This window comes from Myodes glareolus, chromosome 24 (genome assembly GCF_982192425.1).
Source record: "Myodes glareolus chromosome 24, mMyoGla1.1, whole genome shotgun sequence".
NCBI classification, from domain to species: domain Eukaryota; kingdom Metazoa; phylum Chordata; class Mammalia; order Rodentia; family Cricetidae; genus Myodes; species Myodes glareolus.
This window is the reverse complement of record NC_142049.1, coordinates 47,102,324-47,125,777: the sequence shown is the minus strand read 5'-3', so window position 1 is coordinate 47,125,777 and position 23,454 is coordinate 47,102,324. Positions and strand designations below refer to the sequence as shown.

The 23,454-nt window shown below is 43.7% G+C and overlaps 1 protein-coding gene across 2 annotated transcripts; it reads left to right on the top strand.

The window, feature by feature from the left end:
• The first annotated feature begins 469 nt into the window (after positions 1-469).
• Positions 470-23,454, top strand: Tph1 (tryptophan hydroxylase 1). 2 transcript variants are annotated; one of them, XM_087901281.1, is made up of 12 exons: positions 470-577; positions 1,387-1,532; positions 2,446-2,566; positions 7,016-7,199; positions 8,805-8,905; positions 11,991-12,058; positions 12,199-12,395; positions 15,426-15,561; positions 16,213-16,339; positions 17,908-18,003; positions 18,610-18,743; positions 20,315-23,454. In XM_087901281.1, exons 3-12 carry the CDS (start codon positions 2,453-2,455, stop codon positions 20,487-20,489), a joined length of 1,332 nt encoding a protein of 443 aa, XP_087757407.1. In that variant the 5' UTR covers positions 470-577; positions 1,387-1,532; positions 2,446-2,452; the 3' UTR covers positions 20,490-23,454. The 2 variants fall into 2 exon arrangements, with proteins under 2 accessions (XP_087757407.1, XP_087757406.1); XM_087901280.1 differs by lacking the exon at positions 1,387-1,532 and having other exon boundaries at positions 471-577.

Sequence of the window (23,454 nt, the reverse complement as noted above, 5' to 3'; positions counted from 1 at the left end):
ATTTCGGTAAACACAGTGTCTTTATCTGTGTGCATCCTAAACTTTTTTAATCACAGGAGTACTGAGCACTTATAAAAAGTTCAGTGGCTGTTGTGTCTAAAGGAATAAGGCTCTACACTAGGACAAAGATGAGGCAGGCACAGTTTGTTAACCCAGAAGCCCAGGCATAAGCCAGACACGGGGCGGGGGCGGGAGGAAGTCCTGCACTGGTTTCTAATCTTGGAGCCTGGGTCCAAGCCCGCAGGAGGTCACTGTGTCAATAACAGGTGTGATGCTGGTTTGAAGGGAAGTTCTAAACGGATTGTTTGATCTTACTCAGACTTTTGTGGCTGAGGATGAGTCAACATTAGCTTAATTAAAACTCCTGGAGAATAGCTGCAAATGAGAGGTCTGCCTGGGCTGCGGCCAGAGACTAGAGGTCAGCGCTGGCCGCTCCCGCCCACATTCGCACTGCTCCATCCTCATTAGCCGCTGGCCCGTGCGCCCGGCGCCCATTGGCCGCTCAGACAATGTGCTTCTCCCTTAAGAAGCGGCCCCTCTGGTCTACGGCGACCCTCTGAACTCTGGTGCCTCTGAGGTGAGTGGAGTGAGTGGGGTGGTTCCTTCTCGGGAACCCGTTTCTGGGGTCTCCCGGTAGGGACAGGTCTAACCTCCAATGGGAGCCGGGTGGAAGTCCTACCCCTGTTGGGTTCCCTCTTCTTTCCTTGTAGCTTCTTTGGGGACAGCGGATCCTATTCTTTAGGACCTTCTATGTGCCTTTCCCATGTCGGATTTGGGCTTTACAGGGAACCCTGTGAGGTAAATACATATTGTATTTTATAAAGAAGGATGGATCTAGAGGGTTCCGAGTGGGAACCCAAGTCTGAGTGACTTCTTGCCAGCAGAAACAAACACATTAACCTTTCTTTTCCATTTAAGGGTAGCTCTCTTTTCTTTCTCTCTCTTTAAAGGGAACCCTCCCTTAAACTCCACCAAAGGGGAGTCTCGGATGCTAGGCCTCTCAGCGCCACACCTGCACTCTGTCCTAGGTACAGCTGACAGAGGCATAGGTCCTTCCTTGAGACTCGGAGCTTGTTTATAGCGCAGGCAAACTTAACTATGATGAAATGTAGCTGTCTGATTTTCAGAGGTGTGAGGTGAACCCCATTGATGTATGTCCTGGCCATCTTGGAGTGGAGGTGGAGGGGACGATGTGCCTGCAGGATGAGTGTTCCAGGGTCTCACACTTGGTCACTGGAGTTCTCCTGCGCATGTGTTGGAGCTACTGCCCTAGATTACTGCAATCATCCGGAGGGAGGCAGCTCCACCTTGCCTTTCTGGAGGGTTCTTTTATCTTCGGTGTGCTTGCTCGAGCCTCTTTGTATTCCATCTCTACTTCTTTCCCAGTTCCCATCTGGAGAAGAAAATCAACATCACTGGGGATTCTTTCCAAACCATTTCTCCATGTAGCTTTCCATCTTAACTTCAAATCGCCCACCCTTTCAAAATCCTCAGCTGTGCTTCCCAGATAAGTGCATGTACTGCTGATGAAGGTAAGGAAGCAGAGTCAGTGTGTGCACACCCACATCTATGCCCTGCGGAGGCCACCGATCAGCTGGCCTCCTTCTTGGCAGGTCTCATTTCCAGTGCTGGGTCCTGCACACTGGGGCATCTTCATTCAGATGAGCGGGGTCCCTGTCATTAAAACTGACTCCTTCCCTTCCAGGGTGATCTTCTGCCCTTGAGGGTAAACCTCTCCCTTTGCGGGTGGCCCTTCCTTTTATTACCTGACTGCAAAGGGGCTTGAAGGGGAGTAGAAGGCTAACCCTGGAAAGAAATACCAGAGAAAATGATAAGTTTCTGGCAAGGGCTTTGGGATTGCTGAATGAATGCCCCTAGGCTAGGCAGATCAGCAGTGCTGTGGGAATGTGGCTGTCAGGACAGCAGAGGGACATGTGCTGTCAACATGTGTCCTCGCCTCCTACAGCTGTGTGACCATAGCTGTGAGTCTTTCAAAGTTCTAGTTGAGTTTACAAATAAAACAGAAGGCCTGGTCCCCACTTTGAAGGAGCTTCACTTTATTTTCGGGTACAAGATATATATGTATAAGGCAGGTGGGGAAGCCACCCAAATTCTGATAGGAGATGAGGTAGACCTTCACAGAGAACTTAGTTTGCAGCTTTAAATAACCAGGGAGACTACCAGAGGCTGGAGGGTTTGATCAGTGCCCTCGGAGGTCAGAAAGAAGAAAATGGAAGGTTCTGACAACCATCAGGTGCCCTTGCCTTTCTGGGCACTCTGCTAGGGGATGTCTCATTTTCTGGCCCCACTGCTCCCTCAAAAAGCCTGTCAGTCCCATGGGTTTTGCAGGTGAAAAGATGGGAGCAGGGAGGTGGATGAGGTCACTGCTGCTGCCCCGGCTGCTCAACTCTGTGCTCCACCCTCATCTGAGCTTTCACTCTCCAGACGCACCATGATTGAAGACAAAGAGAACAAAGACCGTTCCTCAGAAAGGAGCAGAGTGACTCTCGTTTTGTCCTTAAAGAATGAAGTTGGAGGACTCATAAAAGCACTGAAAATCTTTCAGGTATGGCTTTCCCATAAAGCTCATCTGAAAACCACTCTCTGAAACACTCTCAGTCAGTTCCTCAGAGATGACCTTCAGAAGTCTCTTTCTTTTTTAAAGTTGATTTTTATTGAGCTCTACATTTTTTCTGCTCCCCTCCCTGCCTCTCCCCTCCCCTCTTCAACCCTCTCCAAAGGTCCCCATGCTCCCAATTTACTCAGGGGATCTTGTGTTTTTCTACTTTCTACTTCCCATGTATATGAGATCTATGTAAGTCTCTCTTAGTATCCTCATTGTTATCTAAGTTCTCTGGGATTGTGGTTTGTAGGCTGTTTTTCTTTGCTTTATGTTTAAAAACCACTTATGAGTGAGTACATGTGATAATTGTCATTCTGTGTCTGTGTTACTTCACTCAGAATGATGTTTTCTAGCTCCACCCATTTTCCTGTAAAATTCAAAATGTTGATATTTTTTCTGCTGTGTAGTACTCCATTGTGTAAATGTACCACATTTTCCTTATCCATTCTTTGGTTGAGGGGCATTTAGGTTGTTTCCAGGTTCTGGCTATGACAAACAAAGCTGCTATGGACATAGTTGAGCATGTGTCCTTGTGGCACAACTGAGCATCCTTTGGATATATACACAAAAGTGGTATTGCTGGGTCTTGAGGAAGGTTGTTTCCTAATTTTCTGAGAAATCACCACATTGACATCCAAAGGGGTCGTACCAGCTTGCACTCCCACCAGCAATGCAGGAGTGTTATCTTTACCCCACAACCTCTCCAGCTTAAGCTGTCATCAGTGTTTTTGATCTTGGCCATTCTTAGAGTTGCTTTGATTTGCATTTCTCTGATGACTAAGGATGTTGAACATTTCCTTAAGTGTCTTTCAGCCATTTTAGATTCCGCTGTTGAGAGTTCTCTGTTTAGGTCCGTACTACACTTTTTTATTAACCACTTACTTTACCAAAGTGTTGTTCAGGGAGTGGAGACACACAGCTCAACAGGTAAAATCGCTTTCTGTTCCTGCAGAAGACACAGATTCAGTTCCTAGCACCCACACCAGACAGCTCACGGCTATCTCTAACTCTAGTTCCAGGGGATCTGATGTCCTCTTCTGGACACTGCACACCTCTGATGCACAGCACTCAGAGCACATATATAAAACAGGTAAAGTATTGTGCAGTGCTAAGAAATGGGTAAGAAATACAACAGCCTAGGAAAGAATAGACACAGCTAAGAAGGAGCTCGGGGGAGGAATCAGTGCATGAATCTGAGAGATTCCAACTAAATAAAATGTTTTACACCTAACGAAATACCTAACCGTATAATATTGATATTATTTAATGATATGCTAAATATTTTCAGGTGACAAGGTAGCAAGAATTCTGCAGTTATGTCATTTCCTACTTTCAGAGCCTTAGTACACATGGTCCTCAAATATGTTTTCAATGCAGCATAGGGAGACTGAGGGCTAATGTGCATTTATGAGCCTTAAAATGTTCCTATTTAAAGTTTTCTTTTTTTGCTGTGCATGTGTGTGTGTGTGGTCTAGGTGTGTGTGGTGTATATGCACGTGTGCAGAGGCCAGTGGAGCATGCCAGGTGTCATTCTTTGTCATTTTCTGCCTTATTCCTTTGAGGCAGGGTCTCTCATTGGGTCTGGATCCAGGCTGGCTGCCAACAAGCCCCAGAGATTCCCATCTGAAACCCCACAGTGTGGGGGTTGCTGGCAAGTGGCTGCGCCAAGCTTTTTATGTGGGTATTGGGGATTCAAACTCAGATCCTCATGCTTGTGCAGCAGACACTTTCGCGCACCGAGCCATCACCCAGCCCCTCTCCTACAATTCTCCTGATGAAATATGGGTGAACCAGGCAGAGCACACGTGTTGATGGAACACTTACTATGCGCAGGGTACTGGACTCTACACTAAGCATGTAGATCTGAAAAAAAAAACAGACATTCTGCCTTTCTTCACAGAGGATATGATCTGGAAAAAGAGGCAGACATTAAACACTTTAGTAAGTGCAACACACACACACACACACACAGAGAGAGAGAGAGAGAGAGAGAGAGAGAGAGAGATACCAGGTACAGTAACCTCACTGACACTGGAGACTCTAACACAATTTAAGGACACAGGAACACAAAAATTGATTTCTCTCTTTTTTTTTTCAAAAACTAATTTCTAACAAACTGTGTGAACAGGGTATGTTACGGTGCTTGCACACCACATGGCTGAACAGGTTCTAGAACAGACTGCGTGTGTACAAAGCCCTTATGAGCTGGGTGGTCACTGAAGTTAATCTCTCTGCATGTCTCAATAAAATAAGAGAGAACACTGCTTACCTCATGTCATTAAGAATTGATAGTTAAACTGTTCAAAGTAAACAGTCGATAAATGTTGACTATCATTATAGAACAGGGTTGTCTCCATGACCTATCAGTTAGCCATTCAAAGACTAAACGTTTACATGCAGACAATGCTCTCGAAGAACACGAGAGAAGGATCCTGCCACATGGCAGAGCCTCAGCCACCTCTTGCTGTTGCTCTCCTCCTTCTTTAGAGATGAGTCATAAAAGACAAGCTTTGCTGCTGTCCCCTCCTTGCACTGTGAATTAACTTGTTCTCAATGTGAACAATGATATTGATACCATCTCCCTTTGTTCTTTTACTCCTTCCTCCCCAAATTTAATACTATATTATTATTATTATTGATTATTGACATAGTAGGACTTAAACTGAGGGCTTTGAGCATGCTGGGCGAGGGCTCTCTCAGGTGTATCCTCAGCTCTGTTTACTTATTATTTTGAGAGAAAGTCTAATTATTCTCATCATTCAGGCTACCCTCAAGTCCATGACTCCCCTGCCTCAGTCTTCCAAGTAGCTAGGATTGCAGGACTATACCAACAAGCCTGGCTTATATTGTTATTTGTGTTGCAATGACTTCTGGACCTTTATTTCTTCTTCCATCACCTTTCATTTTTATTTGTTGTTAGGATTTCCGTACGTGATTAAAATCTCAACATACTGTAATATAAAGAAAGTACCAGTCTTCTGCTCTGTAGTTTAGACTGGCCTGGAACTTCTTCAGCCTCCTGAGTGCTGTGCCTGTAGGTGTGAGCCACCACATCTGGCTCTTTCTTAAATGTTGCCCAATTTCTCAGAGAGCCTCAGGTGTGGAGCATGGCAGAGCTTGGCCTACCCTTCCCTTCTGCTGTCTTCATTTCCGTTCCGTCCTCAGGTGCACTGCCGCCCCTTCTGTTCCCTTGGACCCACGCTTTTGTCTCTTCGATGGGTTCCGTGCATCTAAACCTGCTGCTTGTGTTTCCCTGTGCTCTCCAACTAGATGCTAGATGGTGATTGGTCCCCATGTTTGGCTTTTGTGTCTGAAGTGCTTTTTCCTCAGATACTCAAATGCTGTCCCCTGGGGCTTGCACAGGTGGTACTCAGTCTCAGACTGACAGGGAAAGGGAGGGAAGGAAGCAGTCTGCTTCACAGTTACCATGGCTGTCCTTATCATTTTGACATACATGAAGTTTTCAAAGAAAACCTCTGTTTTCTAAAAGTAACAATAATATCACAATCTGAAAACTAATTTTATTGAGAGAATTTCTCCAAGATTCTTTCATCTAGGCAATTTGATATTTGAAATTTTTTTAAAAAACTATTTATTCTTAAATGTTCTCTCTCTCTCTCTCTCTGTCTCTCTCTTTCTCGTGTGTCGGGGGGCTATGTAAATGTGGAGGTTGGTGTGAGGGGTCAGTTCTCTCCTTCCACTTTGTGGTTTGAACTCAGGTTCTCAGGCTTGGTGGCAAACACATTGATTCACTGAGTCATTTTGTTGCCCATATTTTAACTCTTTTTGAGAAAGAGTCTATGGGAGCTAGAAATTTACTTTAGTGGAAGAGTGTAAAATGTACAAGGTCCTGGGTTCAGTACTTTGCTCTGACTGAACACACATACTCATGGACACACACACACACACACACACACACACACACACACACACAGAGAGAGAGAGAGAGAGAGAGAGAGAGAGAGAGAGAGAGAGAGAGAGAGACTATTATGTAACCAGGGTAGCTTCAAAACCACTATGTATTTGAAGAAGACCTTGAACTCAGATTCTTCTACTTCTTGAGCGTTGGAACTCTAGGCATGCGCCGTCACAGCTCAGCACTTGGTGCTTAGATCTGAGTTCCAACCAACCCTGGCCATATGGAGGGCCTCATGTGGTTGTCACTTTACTGGCTTTTAAAGGGTGTGATGAGTTTTCACACTTTGATTTAATCTTACATGTTGCAGCAGGGAATCATTTTGTCATTAGTAGTACCAAACCCACCTTCATCCCCCATTTGGGCTAATTCTGATAAATGTTAAATTGTTTATAGTGCTAATGAACGTATTTCTCCTCAACGATTGTTAGCATCCCAGGTGGGTCCACTCAGTCTTTACCCTCTGCTTTACACAGGAGAAGCACGTGAATCTGTTACATATCGAGTCCCGGAAATCAAATCGAAGGAACTCAGAGTTGGAGATTTTTGTTGACTGCGACATCAGCAGAGAACAGCTGAATGACATCTTTCCCCTGCTGAAGTCCCACACCACTGTCCTCTCGGTGGATTCCCCAGATCAGCTCCCTGGGAAGGAAGATGGTATGTTTGAGAGGGCAAAGCTCCACCTCCAAGAGCATGCTCTCGATGACTGTCCAGCCTCCTCTTCGTCTTGAGGATAAGGAGACAAAAACAACTCTGTCTTTTTAAAGTCCTCATAGAGCAGTAGTGAAGGAAGCACAATGGCAGCCAATCAGTATTCTAGGGGGACATCATGAGGCAGCATTTTACGTAGGATGGAAGATGAAAGAAGCCTTGAACATGAGAAGCGTGGGCTAGAGGTTCATGCTCTCTCTCAGCTCCTCAAGCACTTCCAAATTCCACAACCCTGGTCTCCCTCTCCCCTCACTCTTCATAGGTCTCTCCAGTGCCTTAATTGTCTTTAGTGCCAGACAATTAAGCAGTTATTTGAATTTGGGGGAACGTTGGCAATGTTTGCCATCTGAGATCTGAAACTTATTATAGACCAGGTTCCCACCAAAAACCTGCTCAGGTGAGATAGAGCCTTCCGAGATTTCAGACCGAGGTGAAGGTCTTCATTTCTGACAAGAAATCATTACAACTTAGTTAAAACAAAAGACAAATGGATTCATTTTGTTACTTTATATTCAGTAGAGTCTCTTCAAATTACATCACAATCTTTGGAGTGTGGCCAGGGCTGCTGTTCATATGCCTTCATGTTCTTGTTGAACTGGATTCACCTCCATTTCTGGCTGGCAGGGAGCAACTTCCCTGAGTCCCTGAGCTCTCTTCTTAAACAGAAAGGACAAAGCACTGAAGAAGGTCTAACTTCCATGTTCCCACTCCCTTGGTAGGCTTACCTTGGGTAGGCTGCCTTGGCATCTGCAACCTGCTGACCTCACCTACACAGTAAAGAGTTTTATAGAATCCTAAATGGTTCCTTTGATATTTAATGTACACCAACTCAGGTCAGATCACACAAGAAACACAGACACACACACACACACACACACACACACCAGGTAACTTATGACTCCAGTTCCAGAGGATCCTACACCTCTGGCCTTCCTAGCACCAAATACTCATATGTATGCTTGCATGCACACACATATACTGAATTAGAAATAGTTAAATAAAAACTTTTCAAGACAGAGTTTCTTTGTGTAGCCCTGACTGCCCTGTGACTTGCTCTGTAGACCAGGCTGGCCTCCAACTCACAGAGATCTTCCCGCCTCTGAATCCAGAGTACTGGGTTTAAAGGCATGCGTCACCACCTCTGGCAATTTTTTTAAATCTAGAAATTAGATATTTGGACATGATACCCTACTTCAAACAAACATTGCTATTAAAAGCCTTCCCTGGACTTGCACGCTGGTCTGTAGAGCTGCATTATCCTAGTCTGCCTTCACAGGACCATTATATATGTGAGTTAAAACATTTAAACATTTGGTTTTGTTACTTAAGAACAGTATTCTTTAGCACTTGGGAAATCAACCTGAAGATTAATTTTTTAAGAAAGTAAAGCTAGTGATTTTAATTAAAATACAATTCCTAGAAGTAGAGCAGTTCATTTGTATTCATTTTCCATCAATATACAAGTCTCACCCCCCACTGCACTTTCCTGAATGTCTCTTTGGTTAAGATTATCTCCTCAAACCTCAGTGACTTTGGGGTTTTATTTTGCAGTTATGGAGACTGTTCCTTGGTTCCCAAAGAAGATTTCTGACCTGGACTTCTGTGCCAACAGAGTGCTGATGTATGGGTCCGAACTCGATGCAGACCATCCTGTAAGTTATCTTTTCAAAACACTTCGGCAGGGGGCTGGAGAGATTGCTCAGTGGTTAAGAGCATTGCCTGCTCTTCCAAAGGTCCTGAGTTCAATTCCCAGCAACCACATGGTGGCTCACAGCCATCTGTAATGAGGCCTGGTGCCCTCTTCAGGCATTCACGTCGACAGAATATTGTACACATAATAAAAATAAAATATATATATATATATATATATATATATATATATATATATATATATAAAAATAAAACACTTCGGCAAAAATATTTTAAGGCAAATTAAAAAGTTAAGGACAATTTAAAAACTTTAAACATTGATTTATTTATTATAGTTTTATGTGTGTGGGGGTGTTTTTCCCTGCATGTATGTATTTGCCTGAAGTGTCCCTGGAAGCCAGAAGAGGGCGCTGAATCCTCTGGAACTTGAGTTATGCATGGCTGTGAGACACTATGTGTGTGCTGGAAGCCAAACCCTGGATCCTCGAGAACAGTCAGTGCTCATAAAGGCCAAGTCATCTCCCTAGGACTAGGGGCAATTACTGTTTTTCAGACAAGTTAATAGCATATATTAACTATACAAAATACTGAGATCCATTGTGACATTTCATGCATATATAAGATATTTTGACTATACTTACTTCAATTGCCCTGATTTGTTCCTTCCCCAAAATAACAAGGGCAACTTGATTGTGGGAAAATCCCTTTTCTGAACTAAACAGAATTTGTTGGAATTGGGATTAGCAGGAGCAGTTCTCCGCAGAGGTAGAAGTGAGCCAGCAGACAGCAAAGTATCTAGTTCACTGGCTCCGAGATCTGCCCTGTCTCTAGCATTCCATTATAAAGCTATGCCCAGAGCCGCGCAGCTGAGTGTGTTTGTACTCAGTTCCTGCTAAAATGGACCCAGGTGTTTGAAATGCACTAAAGGGAGTCAGATAAACCCCTACTGGCATGCTGTCCGGTTTGATTGGCTGATAGACTGTGGGTGACCCGAGAAGTTGTTTTCCTTGGAGAACTTTACAGCACAGCCATGAGCTCAAGAGCAGGAACCCAGAGCCCTGGACTGGGTTCTAGGGAGGGAAGAGGAGAGAATGCAATTGTGGAGTCTCACAGATCTGGCCTGCACAATAGCGCCTCCTGCTTTCTGGGCTGCATGAGTGTGGCCATGCAGCATCACTTTAGACAGCCTCCAGAGGACCCGTCTGTTTGCCTGATAATCTTACCAAGTAGCTATTTGCAGCCTAGTTGAGGACGAGCATGTCTTAACATATTGCAAGATAAAATGTACAAAATGTGCCAGAGGACGCTAGCAAGTCGAACATACACCAGAGAGCAAATGTTTCTGGCTGAAGGCATCAGAGAAAGGTGACATTTCAGCTGGATCCCAAAAGATTTCAGCAGGTGAGATGGAAAGAAAAGACAGTGGGGTGGGGCAGGGCACAATGTGAGCAAAGGTTCTGAGGTGAGAAACCCTGGGCATGTTAATAGAAAGGTGAGTACCAGTTTTATACACTGTCTACTACTAAGGGTGTTTACCTCCCTCATACTTTTAAATTTGTTTCTAATTTATCATGATTGCCACATTTCTCAGTAGTTTCCCTGCCTCCAGCCTTGCCACCTTCACACACATGCTTGAAATCATTAGACTGGAAGCCTCAATATGACCATTTTCTCTCTTCTTCCACACATCACCAGTGGTTTGTCCACATAGCATGGTAGACACAGTCCAGTGTCCGTCAAACTGATGAGCAGACAGACAGCGAACGGTAGGCAGAGCTAGGCTGTGGACTATTACTGGTCATACAAAGGCACAACAGGTGGGAACTTTGGGAATCTGAGGCAGGAGGAGTACCACTAGTTTTAGGTCAGCCTGGGGAACATAGTAAGAATATGTCTCCCAAGACAAAATGAAACAGGCATGAAATACCATGCGACAACATGGGTGAGCCTTGAGCGAAGCCAGCTACAAAAGGCCTCATTTTTATGATTCCATTTACCTGAAGTATCTAGAAGAGGTAATTAACAGAGGCAGAGACTAGATCCCTGGCCGGCAGAGGATGGGTTTGGGAGGGGATGAGGAAGAGATAGCTAGTATGATGTTTCTTTTGGGGGTGACACAATTTTTCTGAAGTCATTATTGTCTATGGCCATACCACCCTGAATACACCCATGAAATTAGAGGGTAAGAATGTACGCAGTGACAGATGCCTGCTGTCTCAGCCACTTCCAAGCCTGAGAATTACAAGTTTCAAGGTTAGCCTTGGCAACACGGTGAGTTGTTGTCTAAAAATAAAAAAAAAAAACAAGCAAAAAATATGATCATGGCTTTTAGTTTCTATGAACGGCTGTTTCATGCATGAGTGTGTCTCAGTACAGCTGTTAGACTAGGAGAACACCAACATAGCTCTGAGGTCAAATCTAAATCCCTGAACAGCCCTGTAATCTGCAGGCCCTGAACTAGTCTTTAACACGATCCATGCACCATACAAGTGCCAGAAGCATGACTTGGTCTGCATTTTTTGTATCCTGGGCATGTTTTCCTTCTCTGGCAAGTTCTTGTGACCCCCTTTGTCCTCCACCTTGCTCTCTCCACATGACAGACACAGCTTGAGGGTCACTGCTGGGAAGTTTAGTTAAGTCACTATATTAAGTATTCACTTTGATTTTAGTATTATTTACAGAGTTCTAGGCAGACTCTCTATTGCCAAATTACACCTCAGTCTTTTTATTGCCAATTCTGACCATAGGTAAACAAAAGTGAAGATACAGTCAAGTGATCAAGGAGAACAAAGTAAGAGAAGAGCTACGTACCTAACTAGGATGGCATTCTCTAGTCAGCCTTCATCTTTGTATTCACTGTGGCATCTTTGTATAAAAAATATTATTTCTCTCTGTGTCCATGAGATGATATAACTGTCATGGAACTACTGACATCGAAATAAAAGTGCTCATGTATCTCTAAGCATTGTTTGCATGTGGTAACAATTGTGTTTTTCTTCGATATCTCCAGTCAAAACAATGAATTGCTTCCTAAATATCATTTTCAAGTATTTTTGGTTTCAATATTTAATTACTTTTAATTATCAGGGCTTCAAAGACAATGTCTACCGCAGAAGAAGAAAGTATTTTGCAGAGTTGGCTATGAACTACAAACAGTAAGTATATTACAAGCCAACATATCTAACTTTGAGATAACAAAATAATGGAATAAGGTGTGTTTGCATAGTAAATAGAAAGTCAAGTAAGTGTAACTACCTAACTACAATGCAGAATTCCCTCATTTTGATCTCATTAGTGGGGACCCCATTCCCAAGATTGAATTCACGGAAGAAGAGATTAAGACCTGGGGAACCATCTTCCGAGAGCTGAACAAACTCTACCCGACCCACGCCTGCAGGGAGTACCTCAGAAACCTTCCTCTGCTCTCGAAATACTGCGGCTATCGGGAAGACAACATCCCACAGCTGGAAGATGTCTCCAACTTTTTAAAAGGTAGTAGCCAACAGATCTGTGTGAGAGGGTGTTGATCTGCTTCAGCTGGAACAGTGTTGTCTGTGAGGAGTGAATTCTAGTTACGTGGAAGGGCCAGAGTCTTCTCAACTCATCCTGGAGGACTGGATACTTTGGGTGGTAACTTGGAGATGTAGGGACTATTTACTAAATGTTTAAATATTTAACAAATTAGAATCTGTTTCATATAATAGAGAGATTAATATACATACATATTTATACACACATATATATATATATATTACTATATACTATATTACTCCTTTTTAAATAAAAAGAAGACCCTATTAGAAGAGTCATGTGAAAACAGCCTTGCAAAGTGTTTAGATCTCATCAACGAGGATGTCTGTACCAGACCTCTGTACCTGCCTTCAGGGTTGTGTGGAGAAGACAAGGGCATCTGTGCACTCTCTGACACTGGGTGATTTCTGACGCTGAGTGGTCTCTGACACTGGGTGATCTCTGACGCTGGGTGGTCTCTGACGCTGGGTGGTCTCTGACGCTGAGTGGTCTCTGATGCTGGGTGATCTCTGACGCTGGGTGGTCTCTGACGCTGGGTGGTCTCTGACGCTGAGTGATCTCTGACGCTGGGTGGTCTCTGACGCTGGGTGGTCTCTGATGCTGGGTGGTCTCTGATTCTGGGTGATCTCTGACGCTGGGTGGTCTCTGACGCTGGGTGGTCTCTGACGCTGGGTGGTCTCTGACGCTGGGTGGTCTCTGACGCTGGGTGATCTCTGACGCTGGGTGGTCTCTGACGCTGGGTGGTCTCTGACGCTGGGTGGTCTCTGACGCTGGGTGATCTCTGACGCTGGGTGGTCTCTGACGCTGGGTGGTCTCTGACGCTGGGTGGTCTCTGAAGCTGGGTGGTCTCTGACGCTGGGTGGTCTCTGACGCTGGGTGGTCTCTGACGCTGGGTGATCTCTGACGCTGGGTGGTCTCTGACGCTGGGTGATCTCTGACGCTGGGTGGTCTCTGACGCTGGGTGATCTCTGACGCTGGGTGGTCTCTGACGCTGGGTGGTCTCAGTTGGGAACTCAGTACAGGGTCTGTGGGATGCGAGGCAAGAGCTGGTCTCTGAGCTGCACCCCTCAGCCCAGAAGTTATGTTTTTGGTTCATATTCTTAGTATTTTTTTCCTGCCATAAAGTGTTGTCTGAGTTTCTTACACAGTTAACAAAGACCTTCCCATTATTCAACCCCTTAATTCTCCTTATTAAAAAAAAACATGCATAAAAGCCTAAAGGAACTGAGCAGGGACACACAGAATGTTTCATGAGGACAGAAATAATGGGTTTCTGGTGAAAAGCTAAGGTTTGAAACATGGCACAGAAGCACTGCAGGGGTCCTTGCCGGACTCACAACCGCTGAGTCGTCACAGGTGTTGTCTACTCGGGCTTGCAGGAAGCATTTTGTAAATATGAAACTGAGAGCTGCTCCCTTGGGGTCTGGAGAGGGGCTGGCCACATTCACTGTTCCAAAGGCAAGTGTCAAAGAAAGAAAACAAAATTCGAGGACAGTTCACTTGAAATCTCAGATAAGGACACTGATTTGGATACGCACTGCTTTTTACATTGTAAACAATTAAAATGTACCTGATCAAAATAGTAGGATTTGGACCACACCAGCCATGTATTAAGTGCTCAGTAGTGACAGATGGCTGTTGACGTATTGGGCAGGACAATAGGGAGCATTTCCATCAAGAAATGTAGAAGATTCCATTGGATGGCTTTCTGCCTATCAGAGAGGGGGCAAACTTACAGAGCAACTGGATGGATCTGGAGCGCCAGTGTTGTGGGGTTTAGGGTTAGGTACAAGACAGAGCACACAATGATCTCCTGGGCTGCTGAAACCCAGTAGCCCATTTTCTAGTACACAGAAGACAATCTCGGCATTTGGGTGAAAGAGAACGAGCCAGCTTATCTGACATAAAAAAGAATTATAGAAGATAAAAATGCCTTAAAATCACTTGAATAAAAATGACTATGATTGAAAAAAATCTTTTAAAATGAATTTCTCAAGTACCACATTAAGTAATAGACTTTATTATGGTATTTTATGCTTATGTGCCATATGTCTGGAGCCATTGTCCTCTACTGCCCCTTTCTTCTGAACAGTGCCAATTCTGCTTTCATGCCACATGCATCCCATTATACTCTCTTCCCCCTCTTCCCCTTCCCTAAGGCCCCTTCTCCTCCCTTATAATCCCCTTTCAGTTTCATGACCTACACATACACATGCGCATGCACACACATCCACGCGCACACACAGACGCACATATATGGGGATTTCAATCTAGGTTCCGCGTATAAGAGAAAACATTCCATATTTGTCTTTCTGAGTCTGGCTCACTCTTACTGCGACGAACTCCAGTTACATCCATTTTCCTGCAGATGCTATGATGTCATTTTTCTTAATGCTGGGATGTGATCCCACTGTGTGTGTGTGTACTGCTGATGGCCGTCTAGGCTGACTCCCTGTGATTAGTGCAGCAATAATCACAGATGCACAAGGATCTCTGTGGTGCGCTGACTTAGTGCCCTTTGGAAATATGCCCACGCGTGCTCTACCTGGGTCATGCCGTCGTTCTAGTCTTAGTTTTGTTTTGTTTTCTCTTTTTGAGAAACTTCCACAATAACTGCCCCAGTAAAATTTCTACTGTCAGTGTGTAAGAGTTAAAACTACCCTGCACCTTTGAAGGAGGGCACCAAGTGTAACCTAAGGCCGACTGAACTTGTGTTTCACCTTTATCATCTCCTGTGCTCTTTGATCACATTGTTAAGTGTTTTATACCTTTTACAACAATGAGAAAAATCCTTTTGTAAGCATGCAAGAAGGTGTGGTAAAGGATGACTGCCTGTTCATGGGATGTGCTTAATCATGCTTAGCCTACTATAGCACACATAGCTACGTTTTAGTTTCCACACCCCCTTGGAAGAGCTACCTGGTGGCACTGGCCAACGTCAGTGGTCTATGTCTGCGGTAAAGGCTTTCTGTTTTCTACTTTGTTTTGCAGAATGTACAGGGTTTTCCATCCGTCCTGTGGCTGGTTACCTCTCACCAAGAGATTTCCTGTCAGGGTTAGCCTTTCGAGTCTTTCACTGCACTCAGTATGTGAGACACAGCTCAGATCCCCTCTATACTCCAGAGCCGTAAGTACTTATGTCATTCATTCATCAAGTAGTTGTTTATAGTAATGGTACCCACATCACAAAGCATCTTGTAAGTGTTCAATGAAGCAGCATATGCCAAGCCTTTAGGATAGTGACTGGCATTAACGCATACTCCATAACAATCAGTTATTAGTAATGTTAATAATTATTATTATGTTGTCAACTCGTTAGATGCCAGGTGCAGTTCTGTGCAGAAAGGGTGTAAAATCAGATAAAATTATTGTCCTTATAAAGTTTTATTTTGGGGAATATACAAATGACAAACAAGTAAATGTAGTATGTTTCATGTCAGATGACGGTGTGTGCCATGGGGAAAAATTCAAACTAGGGAAGAAAGGATACAGGCATGTATGTGGGAATTGCTTTGGGAAGTGTGATCAGATAGGGCCTTGATGAGGAAGCATGGCAGTAGTTACTAGATTTAAGTGGGGGATTTGGGATGTCAGTGGACGTGTGTTGAGAAGACAAGATTTGGAACCAATGGCATTTCTGTATTCAGTTAATATCCCTTGTCATCTATCACTCCTGATCAACTAGAGTAAGAGCAAGGTTGACTGTGGGTTGGATTCAACAGTAGTTGATGCATTTGTGCCAAGCATCACAGTGTGACAGATTGTGTCTCCGTTTCAGAGATACCTGCCATGAACTCTTAGGTCATGTTCCTCTCTTGGCTGAACCCAGTTTTGCTCAATTCTCCCAAGAAATTGGCCTGGCTTCCCTTGGAGCTTCAGAGGAAACTGTTCAAAAACTGGCAACGGTATATATCTGGAGAATGCTCTATAGTCCAGTATTCTCCACGGGGTGTGCTTGGGAGTATTTGGGTAGTTTGAAGTCCATGTTCAAGGTAGCCATTAGAAAATTTGTTTTTGCTTTACATGTTTATTAATTTAAATGATGTTAAATGAAGTTATAAAAATTTAAGCTTTCTCAAAAAGAAACACAACATTGAAATAAGACAGAAAAGCACAAGATTGATTTAATATACTAATTTTTAGATAAAAAAATGAGTGATGTCTTATGAACCAGGGAAGGAAGGAAGGACATTTTAGGATGAGGCTTAAGACAGATGAATATAGGCTTGGTACCACTGGGAGATACCCGAGGGTGGAGAAGGGTTGAAAATAGACTCACTGGTTACGAAGTTGTGGTTTAGGGATGTTAGGCGTCCCTGAGACCTTGTGTGAAGTCCTTGAGGACAAAATTATTCATAAGTAAAAGACACATAGTGTATTTTTAATGTGACAGACAGGGCTCAGATGCCACATTGAGTCTGAACTTTAAGTGACCGCCATATGCTGAGTGAGGTAGTTAAAGAATATGCACATTTCTTTGAAGAGGAGAGCCAAATACCTGCCCTTTTCTAACTGCATAACTGCGTAAAGCTGAGCTTTCTTCATATACTTGAACCAAATACAGAAGCAGATATGGCAATCCATCTGCCTTCCCATCAGACATTAAATACTGTCTAGCCAGACATGGACAAGACGTGAACAGTGTGGGGTTAGCTGACTCAGTCCCTCCACACTGTGAATCCATAGGATTGTAATTGTCAAAAATTAAAATCAGGGTCAGCAAGATGCTCAGTGCCACCAAGCCTGATGACCTGAGTTTCATTCCATGGTGGAAGGAAGGAATTTGCCCCACAGGTGTCCTCTGACCTTTCACAGACAAGTGTGTGCATGTATGCACGTGCACATACACACACACACACATGCAAATAAATGTAAAAAAAAATTAAATTAAAGTTAAAAAGATGCTGGCTACATAGTTGGGAGCATTCTTCCTGCTCTTCCAGAGGACTCGGGTTTGGCTCCTTTAACTCCAGCTCCAGGGGAATCCCATGCCCTCTCTGGCCTTTGTAGCTGCCCACATACACATAAGTAAAAAGAATCAAAATAAATTTAAAAGATGAATAAAAATTATAAAACAATGCTAGTCTTTTGTCACTTTTTGTTTTGTAAAATATACTTTCATCAAGTGTTACTTATGTAGCCATACAATGGGTTTACCACATTTAAAACAGATTTTTAAGCACCTTAACTGTTTCTTGGTTTTAACTTTAATATGGTCAGTATAACTAGGGGTAACACATACACACACAGAGATCTTTGAACTCCTCAGTAATTTTCAACCCTGTATTAGAGTCTTTACCCCAAGTTTAGAAAGTCCTGGTGCACAACAGGGACAGATTGTGGAAAGACTTGGGGCCTAGGCTGGAAGTCCTGGGCTTGATTCTGGGTGTACTTTGGGCCGGTGACTAAGAACTGGAATTTCTTTAGCGTGAGATGTTCAGGATGTGAACGTGACGTTGGCATCCTTTTGCAGTGCTACTTTTTCACTGTGGAGTTTGGCCTGTGCAAACAAGATGGACAGCTGAGAGTCTTTGGCGCTGGCTTGCTTTCTTCCATCAGTGAGCTCAAAGTAAGAGACATCGATCTTTGCACATATCTGTGTCCACCAACACATTCAACATGGCTGGAGGCAGAGCTTGCATCTGACAAGCCTTTACTGTGGCAAATTTCTAAAAAAAAAAATGTGTCTTTTAAGTAGAAAGTGTTTTAAAGCTTTAAACAAATTTCTGGGATGCAAGGCAGTAAATTCTGAACCAAGTAGGGAAGTGAAACCTAGTTGCCTGAGAGACAGCTCTGTGCAGTGAGTCTCGCGGCAACGCTGTCCAAGGTACTGTCCAGTGCTAAAGGTGGCTGCTCTGTGGTGGTGGGTAGAAGTGTGAAAGTGACTAGTGGAGGTAGACAGTAGGTGTCATAATGCATACGTAAATAAACGAAACAATAAAACGAAAAGATACTCGGGTTCCTCCTATGTGGTGAAGAAAGTTAAAATAAAACCCTGGAGATGGTTTTGAGTCGTTTGTGGGGGACAGCAAGCCTCTTTTGGGCTAGACTGGATGAAGCAGCAATGTAGTGTGTCAGTCCCTTGCATAACTCAGATCAGAGGTGTGTCAGTAGCTGCAGTCATGAATTCTGTGAAGATAGAGGCAGTATTTGATCACCATGCTTTGTCCCCCAGCATGCGCTTTCTGGACATGCCAAAGTCAAGCCCTTTGATCCCAAGGTTGCCTGCAAGCAGGAGTGTCTCATCACAACTTTCCAGGATGTCTACTTTGTGTCTGAAAGCTTTGAAGATGCAAAGGAGAAGATGAGGTAAAATCTATCTCCCTCAAGCTTCCATTTGCTGCAAAAATAATATCCAAAGATACAATAATCACAGGTATAAGCAAGTAGGTAATTGGATGCCCACCAGGAGCTTTCTACCTAAGACATATCAGTTGTTTAGAATAGGTTGAATATCATATGTTAAGTAGTTGCATATGGGAATGGTATACATTGAGAGACTGGCTCCTCCCCATTCCTTCCCAGTAGAATTTATAGTTCAGCATGGAAAAGTAACTACAGACACAATACTGAGTAATAGGGAAGTGATGAGAATGGAGACAGAGAGGAAACACTGTTTTGCCTCCATTGGTCTCCTCTCCAGTTGGAGAATCTCAGAAATCTTGGAGGCAAGTGAGACAGACGGAAGACTAGCTAGAACTGAGACGTGTCAAGTTTTAGGCTGAAATGGCATGGAGAAAGAAAGAGTGATAGAAATGCATGGGGATATTTCAGTGCAGTCAGATCTCCTGCCTCGGCATCAGGTAAGCATGCTGTCACGTGGGGAGAGCTGGAACACAGCTACTTCAGATACTTTTGAACTCCAGGTGAAAGTAAAATCTGGACTAAGATAGAGGTAGCAGGGAAGAAGTGACTGTGGAAGCAGGATCCAGAAAAAAGCATGTAATGAAGGCAGTCAGGAATGTGAGGACAGGGGATTGCAGGGTTGAAGATAATGCTTATCTTCCAGGAGCTTGCTATGCACAAAATCAAATAACAATAGCAGCTGTGCTTTCTCCAGCACAGATGGCATCCTTAGGCAAAGCTGCAGTGGTCCCCACTGATGAGGAGACCAGATGGATGGGAGCCTGGATTCTAGTACCCAAGCATGTACACTTGTTCCAAGCTATGCAGTTATTCTTTGGGGTTTTGGGCATGATTGTTCTGTAGGATACCAAGTAAGAGGTTCGAATGTTGGGTTGATAAAGGAGACATATTTTAAACCATGAGGAAAGGGTGAGGGGATTAAAGGATTAAAGTCACTTGAGAGGAAGCTAGAAACCTTCTAAGCTGAAAAAAAAATCACACAAGTATGGGAAGCTAGGTCTCTCTCTCTCTCTCTCTCTCTCTCTCTCTCACACACACACACACACACACTCCCCCCCCATCCTGTCCCCTCTTTTTATTATGTAAAGCATAACTGAAGAGTGTCTTACTTTGTGGCTCAGTATTGCCATTATCTTCTGACATACTGACAGATAAAGCTACTGAAAGTAATGCCCTTAGTGAAGTCAAGAGGTCAAGAGAGGGGTTGTAGATCACTTCCATGACATAAGACATGGGATTAGTGCTCAGTAAGGGAGAATGGATAGGGGGAAGAGGGAGAGGAAGAAGGACGGATTGAGCTTTCCCTCCAAGGCCACAGTAGATGGTGTTGAGGTCACTGATGTCAGGACAGAGAAAGCAGGGGTGTGTGTGTGTGTGTGTGTGTGTGTGTGTGTGTGTGTCTGTGTGTCTGTGTGTCTGTGTGTCTGTGTGTGACCAGGTCTTCTGTCTTTTGTTAGGGTTTTATCACTTACACTCAAAGAAATTAACACTCCCTTCCTTGTTGTCTTAAATAGAGAATTTAGCAAAACCATGAAGCGCCCATTTGGAGTGAAGTACAATCCGTATACTCAGAGTGTTCAGGTTCTGAGAGACACCAAGAGCATAACCAGCGCTGTGAATGAGTTGCGGTATGACCTCGATGTCATCAGCGATGCCCTTGCTCGGGTCAGCAGGCGGCCCAGTGTGTGATTGTCTCCAGTCTGAATCCAGAAAGTCAGTGAGCTTCAGTTCAGGGCCAGGGACATCTCTTGCTTCTCCTGAAAACCTGCTTGAGGAGGACACCAGCTCCCAGCTTAACAAAATTTCTCATCTCTCTCTAATAAATCACCCATTGTCTCTGAAAATGCACACCTGGATGCTTTAGCCTCTTCTTCTTCTTCTTCTTCTTCTTCTTCTTCTTCTTCTTCTTCTTCTTCTTCTTCTTCTTCTTCTTCTTCTTCTTCTTCTCCTTCTCCTCCTTCTCCTTCTCCTTCTCCTTCTCCTTCTCCTTCTCCTTCTCTTCCTCCTGCTCCTCCTTCTTCTTTTGTCTTTTGGCACCTGCTTAGGGAAATATAATTAACATATCATGTGATTCACCAAATGCCCACTTAAAATATTTTATTTCATTAAAAAATAGTTAAATCATTGTCCCCTTCCCTTTCTTTCCTCCAACCCCATCCCCCAGTATCACAGCCTTTTTACTGAATATCCACTTTTGATGGGCAAGTTGTTTGACACTGGTCAGAGTTGGTCTTACCTTGATGCTATTTCCACCAGTCTGTCATCAGCAAATGATCACTTTGAATGCCCTGACGAGTGTATCTGAAGCTGTTACTTTATCACAGCTCAGGCACATTCACAGACTAGACTTAGGAGGCCAGCTGTCACCACTGCCAGCATGGACAGACGTGCAGAGTGCTTGGCCCTCGAGAGTGACTAGTAAAGAGCAAGTTGGCTTCAAGTGCAGTGTCAGACAAGGATATAGAAGTCACCAAGCCTCAGCCAGGCATGGCAGTGCCTGCAATTCCAGGTCTCCCTGGTGCCTTATTTCAAGGTGTCACAGTAGACCATAAGACCGTGAGAAGGCAGTGAGGGAAGAGGGTAGGAAACGAGGAAAGAAACAGAGAAGGGCCAGGGAGGGCAGTCTGCTCTGAGAGTGTGATTGTGTGGGGACCGTGAGGGTGGAGGGTAGTGATGCAGATGCGGAGCAGGAGCAGAAGCCGTTGTCTGAACTCTTCACTACTGTAACGGAGTGCAGAGGCAACCGATGTACAAAGAGGAAAAGTTTATCTTTGCTCATAGGTTTGGATGCTTTGGTCCATTAGAAGTTATTCCTGTGTTCTAAGTCTGTGATGAAGCAAGGCATTGTGGGAGAATGTTGCAGAGCAAAGCTATAAACTTCAAAAAAGATGGAAAAAGAAAGAGGGAAGACAAGATAAGGAAGAAGGTAGAGAGGGAAAGAGTGGGATAAGGAGAGAGAGAGAGAGAGAGAGAGAGAGAGAGAGAGAGAGAGAGAGAGATCCTATAGTACAGTTTAGGAGTTCAGTACTACCAGGGCAGGACAGTGGGCTCAGCAGTTAAGAGCACTGGCCACTCTTCTAGAGGGCCTGGGTTTGATTCCCAGCACCCACATGGTGGCACATAACCATCTGTAACTCCAGTTTTAGGGGATCCAGTGTCTTCTTATGGCCTCCATGAATAACAGGCAAGTCTACAAATGGTGCACAGACACACATGCAGGCAGAACATCTATACACATAAAATAAAGAAATTAAAAACCTCTATTTTTCACAGTAATAGTAAAATCAAATACCATTGAACATGTTTCATTTCAAGCCCACTAGATTTTTTACACTAGATTGTTTTTTTTACATCCTTTGAAGACATCAGAGGAAATTGTTAACAGCCTCATTGTTGTCAGTCTTCTCGGACTTCCTTTGGGACGCCCCCCAAATAATGACTTATTATTAAATATGAAAACTTGGCCCTTGGCTTAGGCTTGTTCCCAATTAGCTCTTATAACTTAAACACCCATATCCATTAATCTACACTCTGTCACATGACTTTTTGCCTCTCCTCCATTCTGCTCATACAATTTACTCCACGTCTTGGTGGCATCTTCTGTCTGTCTAGATGCATCTCCCTGAGTTCCTCTCTCTGCCCGGAAGTCCCACCTAACCTCTCCTGCTTAGCTATTGGCTGTTCAGGTTTTTATTAAAACGAATCACAACAACACATTATCACACAGTGTGCAAATGTCCCACAATGCTGTATTCCATCCCATGCTCTGCGAGGAAGCAGACTGAGGAAGGGTGACTCCGCTGTCTCAGCTCTTTATAAACTGTCGCTTTCACAGCTACTGAGCATCCGTACGCAGTGAGTAGATATGTGAGCACGTCTGAAATCATTTGAAGTACAGGCCAGCTAGTCTGCTTAGTCACCAGAAAAAGCACTATAAAGAAATCATGACAAACAGCAAACAGAGACCCTATCTGCTGTGTCTGGTTATTTTCACAAGACTTCGATGATGCTGGAGAATCACAGTTAGTGGGTCTTTGACTGACGGTGCTTACTATTTGTTCTGACTAATTCACTTTAAAATAAACAGTATCACCACAACATCACCGTTAGTGGCTTCAGGATAGTGGAAATATTTAGTGGCGTCCTTGACTTTGTCTAACCTCTGGATCATGATATTTGACAAATCAGGGATCCAAGAGTTTTAGAGTTTTCAAAATACCTAAAAAAAATTTAAATACTTATCCAAACACTAGGACAGAATGAAATCAAAAGCATGGCTTGCAATTCTTTGCCAGAGACGCATTCCTGACCACAGTAGCATGTTTGCCTTTTCAGAGAAAAGAGAAATATGAATCATCAGATTCCTGTGTTCCTTAACTTCACGCTTTGGCATTTGGAGTTACATAAGTAGCAAGATACAGCAAAATGTGCGGAATCATTGATAATTTGTAAGTTGGTTTTCAGAGAAAGAAAAAAGCCAGGACTTCTCAGAAGCAATAAATAGCAGAGACTACATGTTAATGTCTATGAAGTGGATAAAGATAATTGTGATCCATTTCGTTTGTCTTCATCACACTGTGTAATGTAAATTTATAATTTAAAAGTTTGCTATTCTATTGGACAATAAACTCAAAGTTCATGTTCTTAAAAAGTA